The sequence below is a fragment of the Brienomyrus brachyistius genome, chromosome 23 (genome assembly GCF_023856365.1).
Source record: "Brienomyrus brachyistius isolate T26 chromosome 23, BBRACH_0.4, whole genome shotgun sequence".
Taxonomy (NCBI): domain Eukaryota; kingdom Metazoa; phylum Chordata; class Actinopteri; order Osteoglossiformes; family Mormyridae; genus Brienomyrus; species Brienomyrus brachyistius.
The window spans coordinates 18,268,394-18,283,598 of record NC_064555.1 but is presented as its reverse complement, the minus strand read 5'-3'; the positions used below and the strand labels follow the sequence as shown (position 1 = coordinate 18,283,598).

General features: G+C 42.5%; 1 protein-coding gene across 2 annotated transcripts in view; it reads right to left on the bottom strand.

Annotated features, from left to right (window-relative positions):
• The window catches only part of LOC125718856 (histone-lysine N-methyltransferase 2B-like), a 31,437-nt gene extending 20,716 nt beyond the window's left edge, over positions 1–10,721 (bottom strand). The window contains exons 1-4 of one of the 2 annotated variants that reach the window (XM_048993028.1): positions 10,367–10,721; positions 4,231–4,309; positions 467–3,376; positions 155–348 (exon numbers count right to left, since the gene is read on the bottom strand). In XM_048993028.1, the coding sequence (XP_048848985.1) occupies positions 155–348; positions 467–3,376; positions 4,231–4,309; positions 10,367–10,669 (3,486 nt within the window). In that variant the 5' untranslated portion in view covers positions 10,670–10,721. The remainder of the gene's footprint in view (positions 1–154; positions 349–466; positions 3,377–4,230; positions 4,310–10,366) is intronic. The other variant, XM_048993029.1, reaches the window with a different exon arrangement.
• Positions 10,722–15,205: the final 4,484 nt, after the last annotated feature.

Genomic DNA, 15,205 nt, shown 5'->3' with positions numbered 1-15,205 from the left:
TACTCAATGCTAGTAAAACTGAAATTTCACCAAGTGATTTTCCGTTAACTTAAGAAGTCACTGAAAACTGCCTTTTGTTTGTCGAGCCCGATTCAATGTTTTTCCTTTTTAAATAAAAAAATAAATAAATAATGATTGTATTAATATTCATCACCAGAGAGGATTTCAGATGCTTCTGCTGGTCGATCTTCATAAGCTGGACCTTTGCTTTTCTGAGCAAATGCAGCATCTTCTTGTTGGCACCAGTAAGACAGGACCTGTGTGAAGTGCTCTTCTTCTTCAGTTGCTCAGCTTTTGAACTCTGATTTCTTTCTGGTTCCTCTGACACACTCAGTGGATTATATTCCCCTAAAAAGAGAAGATCTCCAGGTCACTCAGAAGAGCAAACATATAAAACCTCAACCAACCAAGAGAACAAATGCAGAGAAACTTAACCCCACATAAGCATTAGAATCAGAATGCTTACCCTTCACACAGCGCCGTGCGGAATATTCGTTTACATCCGTGTCGTCATGTTCCAGCGCCGATTCGTATTCCAGCCAGGACGGCTTGCAGTGGGCACCACGCAGATGCACAGCTACTCTCCGCACAACGCCGGGGGAATCCATATCCTCCATTTTCAGCTTGGCTTTCTTTTTTTTGAGCGAGGATGATTCTTTCAGACTGGAATCCTGGACATCTGCTTCGTTTTGTTCCACCAGCTCAGAATCCAGCCTGCATGTTTTGTAAAATGGTTCTTTCACCTTCTTCTGATCCTGGAATAGCTTCTTTCGCTTCTCAGGGCCTTTTAAATGCATTACACCTTTGCTGGAGGCAGTATCTTTTGCAACACTAGGATTTGGGTCCTGAAATGCATCTTCAGAGAAGAAGGGGTTTCTACTGTCTTGACCTTTCAGTTGGTTTAAGGTATACATCTCCGCAGTCGATTCTTCCAAGTCAAGCCACGTGAAATTTGGCTCCCGCAGCACAGACCTCCGCTTTCGTGGCAGGCTGCTAGGGTCTGGGTCAGAAGGTCTTGGGTCACAGTCAGATTCTATCATTTGGGAAACTTCTGCATCTTCAGACTCAAACAAGGATTCCTTTACAAAATCCTCCTGCTGAGACAGGTCAGGAAATAAGTCCTCAGTAGCAGAAGTGCCAAGTGCGTCGGATGGGGCTTGGAGAAAGGGAGACGCTTTTTTTAGATAAATCCTGGGAGGCAGTACAGACATGTCCTCATCATCCATAAACCTCTTTGGTGTCTTGATCACCCGAGAGGACCGCGCACTAACCACAGGCATGATGAAGTGCCGCGTGCTCTTCAGACATCCGCCTTGCTGGGCCTCTCTGGATAGCATCTGTTGGTCCTGCTCCATCTGGTCCTTTGTCCCCTCTTTAATCGTCTCTTCAGTTGCATCGAGATCCACAGAGGTAAATGTAACTTGTCTGCGTCTGTTGCGCTTTAGCTTTTGGCTGGAATTTTCAGTTGAAGCTTTGTTAAAACCCAGCTTCCTTCGATACCCAAATACTGACTTGCGTCGCTTCTGTTTGATGGGCTTTTCCACTGCATGTGTTTGTCCTTGCTCAGTTAACGCTGACTCCAGTTCAAGAACTCCTCTTTCTCCCACAACTGGAACCTCTGAATCTATCCGAGGTTTAGTCTCCGCCACAGAAGATGCATATTCAACAGAATCTGTCGGCATCGATATTTCACTCTTAATTTCTGGTAAGGGCTTTATATCATCTGAAAGTTCACCAGCTTTATCATCGGGTTCAGACGATTCTTTTATCAGACCTTGAGGACATGATAAATGTACAGTGTCTTCACAAACCAGATTTTCCTTCTGCTTTGGTTTTCTTTGAGTCCGCCTCTTATGTCCAGGTTTTCTTCTTAGAGAAGAGAGATTTCTTTTAGCTAGTTTAGGAGCAGCTTTAGGAACAAGTGGACCAGTGACTTCAGAGAAGGTTGACCAATCCTGTGGGTCTTCACTGATATTTTTCATCACAAGATCTTTATCCACTAAAGCAGTGCCCACCTGCTGGATCAAAAGCGATGGCTGTAAAGTTTGTTTGTCTGATGAAGAAAGCACTTTCAGCTTTAGTGGCGAAACGACAACTTTTCCTACTACAAAATCTCCCTCAGAACACGCCTCCATCATCTCCTCCATTTCAAGCCCGATGGAGTCTGTAGCAGTATCTTCTGGCACCAGTTTTATTCCCCTCTGAGAGAGGCCCAGAGCGGCATCTTTATGAGCAGTTTGCTCTGTATGTATAACTACATCTTCGCTTTTCTCCTCATCTTCCTTCCGCCCAGCCTTACCACTGTTCCTAGACTCTTGCACCCTCACCGCTTTCTTCTTACCCTTCGTAAATGTCAGAGTCCATATAAATTTGCTTTGCTTCTTCCGTGAAAATCCCTTTAAGCTACTGCTCCTCAGGCTGGGTTTAACTGGACTTGAGAAAAGGGCTTTAGAACTTCTCACCCTCTTTAGTTTCAGTCCAGGAACTGATGTGTCTGGATTCACAGCAGAGGACACACTCTCCGCTCCTTGAGTAATACGACTTTCAGGGGTCTGTCTAATCTGCCTCGTACTTCCTTGATTTCGTTTCCCTGTTCTGATGACCAATTCAGAATCGTCAGCATCTTTAGAAGATAATTCTTCCTTGCTTTCTTCTGTATTCTCACCTTCTAGTGCTTCAGTTAAATGCTGACTGAGTTGCTGACCCAGGGCAGACCGATTACACTGTGTCTGCTTGTCAGCACTGACATCTACAGTGTTCCGCCTCTTAGTTTTCCCAGCTTTATTTTTAATTTTGGATACAGTGCATTTGTTTTTGGGTACAAACTCACATCTCGGCAAAGAGATTTTACATTTCTGGTCTACAAACTCTGCTTTGAACCCTCTCCTGCCACTGTTAAATTTAGTTCCCTTACTTGTTAATCCACTGCCCAGCTTAGTTTTTGGAGACACTAGTTTAATACGATCTTTTGAAGGCTTGCCTACCCCCGCATTTTCATTTTTTGTTATAACTACATTGCCCACAACCTGGTCTTCGGACCTTTTCGTGCGTTTCTGACTGGGGCTGACGTCCTTCTTGCGGGCTTTCTTTGCAGCCAGCTTCAGTGTAATCTTGGATGTTGACTGTCCTCTTTGCAAACCCTGAGCAGACCGAACTCCAAGCCTCATCCCTTTGATCTTTGTCTGTTTAGGGTTATTACTTTTTGTTGAGTTCCTGCGGTTGTTCCGAGACTTAGCTGTTAAAGAAACCTGCTTTGTCCCCTGTGATGGCTTTGATCCCTTTTTGGGAGCCCGCGACTCTGTGCTGGTTTCTAAGTCCGGTGCCGGAGGAGGCTTCTGCTGTGTTCGTTTGAAAACTTTTTTTTTCGGAGAATGGCCTGAAATAAGGAAGGGTGGGGGGACAAAGTGAAACCATTACTCAGTTAAATCTTATTGCATGTTTGTTTTGATAAAAACATGATATTCTGCCACCCCGGTATCACTAACAATTGCAATAGTAGATCTGAAACAGGTGGAAATAAAACATCAGCAGCAGTATGAGGCTTCAACTTACAATGCTGCCCAAAATCTCAGCCACTCGCACCAAACTGGTACTGATCATATTGTTGCAGAGTTTTCATTGCGCTTTATCTCCTGCTACTAGGCAGGAGATAAAGCGGCAAAGATGGTTCAAAGCCAGTCACAGGTACAACTTTATCAATGGACACCGTTTTCAGACCAAACAATGAAATCTACCCAAAAAATATGGTCAGAATGCAGAACACATCAAATTATCACGTCCGTGCCACAGACTTAGATGTGATTCAGATAAGTGATTTCCTGTGGGATAAAAGTGAATTGGTTTCCCATCTGTGCAAAAACGCTTTTTAAAAAAAAACGGGAGCACTTATTTGTCCAGAATGCGAATACCAGCCAGGCCCGGTACAAAGCATGCTTATCCAATGTTTCAGTCTTATGTTCACCTGTGTGCAGTCGGAAGCTAGACCGCCATTTCATCAAACTCTACCTTGCATGAGTGTGAGTTCAAGCTCAAGTTCAAGGAAAAAAGCTCACATGCCGTTCACCACTCATCGGTGTCATCTGGGGTTCACACAAATACTACACAATCGGAAGATAAATTGTTATAGGTTCTTATATACTGAAAGATATGAACAAAGTGTGGGAATTGGCTGGGATAATAATTTCCAATAAATGTGTGTGTCCTAGAAGTGGAGGCTTCTTCATTACTTACTTATAGAAAAACGATGACCTGAGCGTAGTGGACTTGGGATGTTTTCAGTCTCGGTTTCGAACCCCCTAAAATCTTCTCCCTAAAGAGATAAAGACAAACAAGCATTAAGAACACAGAACAATCTAGAATATATCAGGGCTACACAATGAATCGTTTTTAAATCGTTATATGAATTCACACCCCTAGACAATCCCATTTTCACATGACACTTCTGCCATGTCTGTATTAGCAGGGAAATGGGCTGCATAAAACCAAGCGCTCACTTTTTCCTCCGTAAGCTGTATCAACAAATGACAGGACTGTGTTACACCATGTGACAAGCTATACAGGAAGTCTGGGAAGAGAGGGTAGATATGAAAAATGTATAATGTGAGCCAAAAGATAAAAGAAAATGCTATGAAAAGAAGAAGAAAATGATGCAAACCCAAGACGATCTTCCTGGTGATGACGAGGAAGAGCAAAGAATTTTTTTCCAACCTCAGTTCGCTCGTACCGAAAATGGTAATTATTATAATTAGGAGAAGATAAGGGTTATGTTTAGTTGGAAATTAAGTTGTTTGTTAAAAACCTGCAGTATGTCCTTTGTTACGCAAAGGTTTGACAGTCCCATGTCAGTAATGATCATATTGTTTGTTCAGTCTTGATAAACATAATATGTAATAAGAATTTAATGAATGAATGAATGGTCATAAGAGAAAATTACAATCTCAATTCGAGGTAATTGTGATTCACATTTAAACCAGAATCATGCAGCCTTAACACACAATCAAAAAATATGAAATACCTTCATATTGGTCATGCAACCTCTCCAACATGAACAAGGCTGTCAGAACACCGGCTTTTCCTCTGACCGATAAACTGGCTTTTTCCTCGCTCTCCTTTATAAGCACTGCTTTGGGTTTTAATTTGGCCAGCAGCGCAGCTATTAGCTTTAGCTGTAAATTAGTTTGCTGGACTGGAATTACACTAATAAACACTAAACCAAAATTCAGAATAGCATTTTAATAGCTTCTTATAATCAGCTTATACAGAAGCACCAACCGTTCCCCACTTGGCAGCATGTTAAAATTATATGTAATTATTACGACCATAACAAATGCAATAATCGTGATAAATGTGAAACTTTTCCCATTCTTGTACTGGATAACTGAACAATCACTGTTAAAAGGCACAAAAGTAGTAGTGAGCTGCTTCCATAATGTTCCAGCAATTACTATAATCTACATATAATCATGAATTCACCAAACTCATCACGAGGAAGAATTCAGACTTAACACCATGGGAGCAACTAAGATTCATTCATGCTGAGCAAACTCACAGCAAAACAAAGTGGACAAATAAAAATGTCAAATCATCACAAATAAGTAGAAATTGTTAGTCAAAATCTACATAATATATAAAGCCTCTTGCTTGACTTTACTAAAAACCTCAAAGAGCCAGGAACCAATACATACATTGAAGGTGGTTAATTGAAAGGCGATATAATAAAACATGCTTAATATTCAAAGGAGTGTTATATGCAGGACATGCAGGTGGATCTTCAGCTGTAAAAGTAAAAACATGTGGGTCAGCCTGGTATCTGTAATTATACCTTGCATGCATATCCTGGTCCCGCCGCTTTTAATGACTGACTGCTGCACCATTTGTAACATTTCAAAGAGTTCATTATTAATTAGGTAATCAACGTAGTCGTTGACGTTCATGATAAAAATGCATCGACGTCAATATTTTTAATCAATGCGTCATTTTTTAAAATTATTTTTATGAAATTCCGTTTTTGATTTCTAAAACACTTCAGTACATTATAACCAATGTATTCCTTAAATATCACTACATAACTATGTACATAGTTCGGATTACCACAAAACAAAAAGGTGTTTTTTTATTAGTGTTGCATGGGATACCAGTACTGAAAAGGTACCACTATACTGCATTTTTGAAAGCTGTTCAGTATTACATTTCTTTAGTACTGGTACTAATTATACTACTACAGGCATCGGTAATACTATGTATACTGCTAACGCTAACCGTCAAATGAGAACCATGGACGTAATGCATCCAAACCATTGCCGAAACTCAATTGTCTTATGACAGAATAGTATGCATCATGCTACATAGCATATAGTCCCAGCAAAGCTCTAAATGCTCTGCATAAAATGGTGTGAGGCTACTAAAATGTATCTCTAGCTTCAAGTCAGTGACTTATGCAAAGGGCTTTATAAAATAGGAAGCAAACAGACCACATTAACAACAAATTAGTATCTGTTCCTACAGGTTATGCTATGCAGTTCTTTTAAGCAGTAAAATAATCATGCATAAAGCACTGCATAGGAGGTTCCTTATACATTTAGTGAACAGATGAATGGAAGAAAGCAGAAGAAACTTCTGTAACTTTTATGGGTGCTTATCTCATCCGTCTCATCTATTTTTAATTTTTTTTTCTTTTTTACAGTGGAGAGTAATGGTGACAAGTTTGATCACAGCAAAAACACATTAGTTTTGCATGTAGCCATTTTATTTTATTTGGCAGAACGGCACCCTCTCAAAATCCGTACAATGAATCGCATCCATACTGATCCCACCCGTCCCCTCAATACTCTCCTCACACACAGAGCTCCGCCCTTCTGACATGCATTAATAATGATAAGGCAGAGGTGCATATATCCCTTATGAATTTAATTGAATGTATGGATGATGGTCTTGTTCTTGTCTGTTGCCACACACGACCCCTTTGTGTGTGTGGAACTTCCATATTCAACTTGTGTGTGTGTGTGGCTTTTCACCAGATCTTCTAATTTCCTTCCACTACACAAAAACATGCAACTTAAGTGAACTGCAGTGCCTAAATTGACCATATGACTTTGTGTGCACCCTGTAATGGTTGGATAGCTCCTGCATTGTATCAATGGCAATTTTTATATCATCCACCCATTTTCCAAATCCCTTATCCTACTGGGCTGCGGGGGGTACGGAACCTATCCCGGAAGTAATGGGCACGAGGCAATTTTTATATCATATTATATTTAAACTATCATCTGATGAATCATCAGATTGGTCAGCAGATTATTCAATTATTGCAATTATAGATAGTGACAACCCTATTATCCCATGCACTTTGTACACTCTACTTACACATGCGTTCAACACAGGTGTGAGGTCAAATGGTGTGTCTGAACAGCATGTCCTTAGCGAGAAACCCTGCTGGTTCATTACCAAGCACACTGCAATAACCCAAGACCCAAAAGAAACGATTCAGAGTGCAGTCGGCTACTTCTGGCTACATACAGAACACAGCTTTGAAAAGTGACTTTTGCTGAAAGTGGATACAACAAAATTAATCTATGCAGCGCATTTTTGTGATCTCTCTGGTTTCATCGCAATTAAACCCCGGGCAATTAAACACACAGCAACACTAGGCACATAATTCATGTGCAGTCATGTCTGACATTGCACAAAATGAGTGGAGTAACTATGAGGTCCTCATGGTTCTCACATTAAGTCAAAGATTGCAGCCAATGAAACCCTGACAACCATCACTGCTGGTACACATGTTGTGAACAATGTTTACTGCCATCTTTTACACGACCCATTTCTGAAATGCTTTTCTGCAATAATCACATCGCATGCAGAACAGGGCTCTTGTACCAAACAAAAAAAACAGGCCAAAAAGGCACCTTCATCAGACTGGCACGCTCTCTCACTTTCTTCTTATTTTTTCCTATAAGAAACATGAACAGGTAGTTCTTAAAGCAGGGACATCTACTGCAAGTCAGACTAAAATTTTCAAAACAGGGAGTTATAATGAGTACAGGGCGATCACGGTTACCAAGTAAAACTTGATTATTTGTTTATTAAAAAGCATCAACAAATTTTCCTTCTCGATTACCGGGCAATATAGCGGAAGGATGACGGCACATATAGGGCGAGGCTTCAAATAAAGAGCAGAAACATCCTTTGCACGAAAGCACTTCACATGAGACGCTCGAAACAGCTCACATTGCAATATTTGAAGTTTTCGCTATATTTAGGAGTTGAAAATTAACTATATACCCAAATATAGCTTAATATCTACCAACAGTCTGTCAAATAAGGTGGTGTTGCTGACACAAAGCAGTGCTGATAAAATACTTGCATCTGGTCATTATTGTCTCCATGGAACACAAAATATTTCCACATAGCGGAAGATGGATGTCTTTTCATCACCAGTTCCTGTTCACTTATTTTTGTATCCCACAAACGTGCCACAAAATCTATGAGCGAGTCCAACTGCAAGGATAAGTATGATTTTGTCTCAGAGATCACATGCAGAGCTCATGCAAGAGACTAACCTATACTAGATAATGTTATCAAAGAACCATCATTAAAATTGCAAAGCTTGCCAAGTTTAGTTTTCTGTGAGAGTAAAAATGTTTCCTTATTTTCGTTTTGAATCCAGAAGACGATCGCAGTTCATTCAATGTGAAAATTACTTGATTATTTATATAATCAATAGTGACAGCTCTAAATGAATACAACAAACACACAAGCATGCCATTTAAAACAGCGGTATACATTCTGAATATGCTACTTTAAAAACACAAAACCAGAGAGTACTATGTATATATACATCTCTTAATTACAGTTATTCGGACTATCTTAAGTCACTGGGCATTTTGGCTGTGCATAAGTCAGCCACACTAGAGTGCTTGATTAAATTTAGAAAATGTACATATTTGTCAGTGCTAGGCAGACATCAATTTCTGAGTCCTCAATGGTAGCAATCAAGAGTGCACTTCAGAACTGAGCAGATGACATTTAAGATTCACACCCCATGCACAGTACTGAGATATTTCTCAATTTTGCTGCCTTTCCTTAATGCCTGACTTTGTGACAATATGATTTATTCCTTCAATATAAAATGACGGCACCTTAAGTTCTGGCAAGATAAGAGGTACAAATTTCCCACAAGAGGAGAATAGAGAGCTGCATTTAATACAATGGAGGTGCTAATTCTGCATGAATGAGTTTTCCAAAATTACAGTTTTACTATAAATCTTAAGCAGATACACAAATCCACAACCTTCTTGGTTAATGAAAAATAATATACAGCTACATATGGGGTCACCTGCTAAATAGTCAGTTATGCCCGTCATTCTTTAATGATTTGATGGTTCCCAGCTGAACGAGACTTTAGGACCAACATTGCAATCTTCTAAATAAAATGTACCATACTACGTGTGTTAGATCAGCTTTGTTATTTGAGACCCATCGTGGAACCTCTCCTGAGAGACCACATCACGTTGAGTCCAAAAGGAAATGTTAGCTGCTATAATCAATGAGCAAAAGTGTAATCCAAGAAGGCTATTATTGTAACATAGAAAAAATGACTGCATATATTCCATCATTCCATTTTAATTCACGCCTGTGCATCACCATTTTTGATTTGGATGAAAACTGCCGAACGAAATACACACAAATCATATATTACTCATAAATGTTTTGTTTACTGTATTTTCTTTTTTAATTACCCTTTGAAATATGGTCCATTTTACTCGCACTGTCAGCTCATTTCGGGCTGAATGGAAGAAAAAAAATAATCTTAAGTACCCCAAAGTTCCGTGGAAATGTTACATGTGATTATGCCTTGCAGCGTAAGCAGATGGCAGCTCTCAGTATTAGTAAGTTAATAACAAATACGTGGTCATTTATAGCCATACCCTTTCCCATGTGTTTACAGTCGATACTGGCGGCAGCGGAACGGCGAACAAGAGGCCGCACTAACTGCTGACGTCAGAGTTTAACAACACAGCATATGTTTCTGAATTAGCTGCTAAGCTGCATGCATCTTCCACAAAATTGCCTGTCAGACATCGCATCCGTTTGATTCAGTGTGCTCTTTCTAAAAAGAAATGCGGAACCGTGTCCTTTCAGTAAACATACCGTCGTATTTCATACGTTCACCCAATCAACCGTCCTATACTGAACTAGAATGTTTCTAGGTTAAACTGGCACTTGACCCGCCGAAATGCTCTGCCATTACATTTCAGTTGGCCATTTTTAAATTCATGAAAAGCATCCCGCCTGTTCATTTATTTTCGTCCGTACAAAGTAGTCCTCAAAACTACTGTGTATGACACGTAATCGTTTAGCAACTTACCTCCTCGCTTCCACTTGAGCTGTAACCCGCCGCTCCCTGACGTTTGTGGTTCTCTGCTATACCGAGTAAACGCAAGAGCGACGGATCTTCGCTGAGACTCAGCCCAGAGATGGAGGGCCGCGGGCCTCCGGCAGCTGCCTCTCCATCTATAACTCCCAGACGACCAAGCTGTGAGCGTTTGTCCAACCGAAGTCGGCTGCGAGATGTCCATGGCCGACCTGGGAAGCGACCTCGGGCCGTGGTCGTACAGGCTTGTCCTCCCGCTGACGCCCCGGCAGCTAATCCGCAACCCGCCGCCGCCATTGTTAGCTAACTTCACCACAACAACGACAGGTCCTAGGGTGACGCGAGAAGGAAAGGCGCGAGAAGGGAAGGTGAGCACAAAGCACGCAGGGAAATCGAGTCTTTCACGTTTCAGTCCGCAGACCTATATGTGAACCCTCTGAGTGGGTGGAACTGAAACGTTTCCGCTGTCACCGTCCGTGTGATCAGATCTTTGAAACACGATGGCCCTTAAAGAAAAAGCAATTCTCGTGTTGCTTCTGTTACTACTACTGTTACGGAAGTTTTCGGCCTGTATTTCCCTCTACCGGAAAATATAACTTACACTTTAAAATAATTGTCATACAAGATGAATTGCAATATAGAATTAACCATAGTGGTGGTGCAAGTTAATGTGCAGTTAAAACTTTACACTACCCCAATAAAGAACGCGGATCTTTAATTGTAAAACTTATGAATTTGCTGGTTCTTGTTGTTGATAAACAGTGACTGATTTTCATATAAAAAAGTGGAAAAGTGAATCTCACTGAATTTGATGTAAACATGGCATACAAAACGAAGGATTGCTTGGCCTACAGATAATTCATATTCGCAATCTATTAGGTGACATGGACATTTAGTAGGGGGTGGCACGGTAGTGCAGTGTGGCGGCACTGTTACCTTGCTCCTCTGGGACCAGAGTTTAAGTCTCCACCACGGCTTCATATGTGTGGAGTTTTCTCCCCCTGTCGTCATGGGGTTTCCTCCGGATATTCCGGTTTTCCCCACAGTCCAAAGACATGCTGAGGTTAACTGAAGTTACCAAAATGCCACCATAAAGCACAGGGCAGGGGACACCCTGGACGGGATGCCAGTCCATCACAGGGCTTAGGACACATGCATGCACTAGGAGGAAACCTTAGCATATATGGATATTAATATAAACTGCTCATTAAGGCTGAAATTTGAATAGCAGGACCACGAATAACAGGTTATAAGTCTATATTTACGGCTCTTGGAGTAAAGTAGAACAAAATATCCGTTTTTAGAACTCAGAGCCATATAACCATTTGATTCCTAGTTTAATTCCTTGGTTGCTGACCAACTATCCAGTACGGTACTATGAGCAACAAAAGCTGTAACGGTATAAAGTTAAAGGGAATAACTGTAATCTGTAATTGTAAGAGGGAAGCGCAGAGCATCAGCGACGTACATTTACAGGCGCAGTATCACATACACTGATGGAGGACAAGGGAATCATAACCATTCGGTTTGCAATGAAACTTTTGGTCAGGAGCATGGATGCATCCAGAGTCAGATTAGCACGATCGGAGTCCATGCGCTATATGAGGTGATGCAGCTTCAGTGGTGTAGTTAGTGACTTTCGGACGGGGTTAGCAGGTAATCGTTCAATCACCGCTAGATGAATCCAAAATCGAAACTAGACATTTTTGCGATCCTGGCCGTTTCAAACGTGCACTGACAGAATTGAGCTGTAGGTGCCACTGTTGCACAGTAAAGAGATATTCCTTCCTTTCCAGCATGACTTTTATTGCTGATGATTCTCAGTTTAATCAATCCTCCGATTGTGTTGTATCTGTGACTGAATATAGTCACCAAAAGAAAGGGAAAACAAAGACTGGGATTAGATTAATGTATTTTCTGGACTAGTACCCCATATAAATACCAAGCCTTGTCACACAGTCTTATTCTGATCATCCAACCTGTGGGTACAACTGTACCACTGCTCTTACTTGTACCATAGTCAGTGTCTCCTGTGGAATACATGTGATTTTATTGTCCTGTTCTTGAAACCACCAGCATTTTCAGGCTGCAAAGACTATTTCTAAAATGCATTCCAGTGTGAACACTGCCACATGTGCAAGTAAAAGAGATTTTCTGTACATACATGCCTGAGAATGTGTTTTCATTGTAGAGGCACATACACGCATATTGCACATAGATATGCATGGTTATGTGTCATAAATGTTTGCAGATCTGCTTGTTTGTGCAAACAGACATGCGTGTCTGCGTTTGTGTGTGCACACAGGCACGCATGTCAATGTTTGTATGTACACATATGCATGCATGTCTTTGCGTGTGCACCCATGAATGCGCATCTTTGATTGTGTGTGTCTGTGTGTGCACACATGCATGTGTGTCTTCGTGTTTGTGTGAACATGCCTGAATTTGAGCTTTTCAGAGTGTTGTCGCAACAGCGTCACTCAGGAAGAGATGTTTTCAGGCAGTTCATTAAACCTCTTTAAGCCATGTTCCATATTCAGAAATGCAAATTGAGTCACAGTCTGACTTTTAAGACTTTCAAGTGGGATTTAATTAGAAGCCAAGTCTCCTGTTTTTAATGAGAAAGTGGGTGGAGAGAGGGAAGCGGGGAGAGTGAGAGAGTAGAGGGTTTCTGAAGATGACTGAGATTAAGGAGGCAAACTGGGCTATGACTGGGAAACTCATTCTCCATGTGTACATCTGTCCTGGCTTCCACACCCAGCCCATCTCTTAGTGTTCCCACCTAGCAACCAGCCCACAGCTCCATTTTCAGTTGCTATGGCTGCTCAGGACCAGTCTCACCAAGTAAGCTGTTCTTGTCTGGTTTGCCGCCGTTTTTAGCATTGGCTGTCTAACATCCCAGAGCCTCTAATAAACGATTTCAGCTGGAAGTTTGAGCTCTGGGAACATTCCTTGGGCAAAAGCGTCTACTGCGCATTATTCATGGCCATACTGTGACCAGAAAAGATGTCAACATGCACAACGAGAGACAGAGCAAGACACAAGGAATGAGAAGGAGAGAAAAGGAGAAGGAGAGAGAATGAGAGAAAGGGAGAGAGAAGCAGAGAGAAGGAATGGGAAGGAGAGAAAAAGAGAAGAAGAAGAGAGAAGGATAGGGAAGGACCTAAATGGAAAGAAAATGAAAGAAGTGGCTAAAAGGAGTGAGAAGGAGAGGGAAGGAGAGAAGGAGTGAGAAGGAGAGGGAATGAGTGCAATGGAAGGAAAAGGAGAGAAGAAGCAAGAAAGATAGAGTGAGAAAGGGAAAATGAGCAAGAAGTAGAGAAAAAGAGAGAAGGAGTGAGTAGGAGAGAGAATTGAGCAAGAAAGCGAGAAGGAGTGATAAGAAAGGGAAAGGAGAGAAAATAAGAGGAGAGAGAAAGAGCAAGAAGGAGTGAGAAGGGGAGAAAGAACAAGAAGGAGGGAAAAGGGGCGAGAGCGTATTACAGAGAGAGAAGGAGTGAGAAGGAGCGAGAAGGAGCATCCCGCATGGTTTTGAAGGCATCAGTCCTTCTCAAGACAAGGAAGAAGACCAGACTCCACCTTTACTCTTCTTTGAGCAAGCGGGGTTGATGGGGCGCCCCTCGACTTCCCTGCCTGCACCAGGGCCGCGATTCTGGCGTCCCGCGCGGCGCCCCTCGACTTCCCTGCCTGCACCAGGGCCGCGATTCTGGCGTCCCGCGCGGCGCCCCTCGACTTCCCTGCCTGCACCAGGGCCGCGATTCTGGCGTCCCGCGCGGCGCCCCTCGACTTCCCTGCCTGCACCAGGGCCGTGATTCTGGCGTCCCGCGCGGCGCCCCTCGACTTCCCTGCCTGCACCAGGGCCGCGATTCTGGCGTCCCGCGCGGCGCCCCTCGACTTCCCTGCCTGCACCAGGGCCGCGCTTTTGTATCTCGCGGCTTTTGGAGCCTCTGGCAGCAATCTCTCATTTCACGCATCTGTTTTTAGCATTGGAATCATGAACTGAAATGATCCCGCCTGCATCTCCACCAGCAGTTTCCAGGGTTCCTTCCCAGCTCCCTCCTTAAAAAATAATAAAATAATGAGCAGAGTTCCTGAGATCAGCACAGAGCCAACGGGCCGCCGAGCACGCCTCTCCCATCTCCACCGCCACCACAGATGGTCTTTTTGTTTCTTTTGTTATTTCATGTCATAATTAGTAGTCGAATTGCAGTCTTTGTGAGCTGAACTGTTACATGCAGATGTGCCAACCATGCTACCAAAGAAATCTGGGCATGATAGAGATGAAGGGAGAAAGAAAATACAAAAGCCAGTGACAGAGGGGGCTTTTAATCAGTGGCCATTCTCGCATGAGGATGAGGAAGGACTGGAGCATGATGGGATTGGCAGGGCATATGCATATATGGGATACAAGCACTGAGCAGGTTTCATGCAGGGTAGGGGTTCATTTAGGCATTCACCTGCATTAATCTAGAGCAGCGTCTCTCAATCCGGTCTTCAGGATCCCAAAGTATGTGGAGTTGTAATAGGGAGCTGGGACAGAGCGAAAATGTGGACAGTCTGTGGGTCCCGGAGGACAAGATTAGGAAAGACTAATCTAGAGATTCTTCTAGAGTTAGAGACTAAAGACAGACAGAGCGGTAGCAGTACTGGGCAGGAGTGAGGACTAAGCAGGAAGCAGACAGTGACAGGGGACGTTTTTACACAAGGGGGGGTGGCACTAAACAAAATGGTGCAGGACAGCTTCTCTGTGGCTGGGCATAACCACCAAGCAGCTGGCATTTGGGGATGAATGCCCATGAAGAGCCATTGTCTCCTTTTCTATCGTAGCTGTCA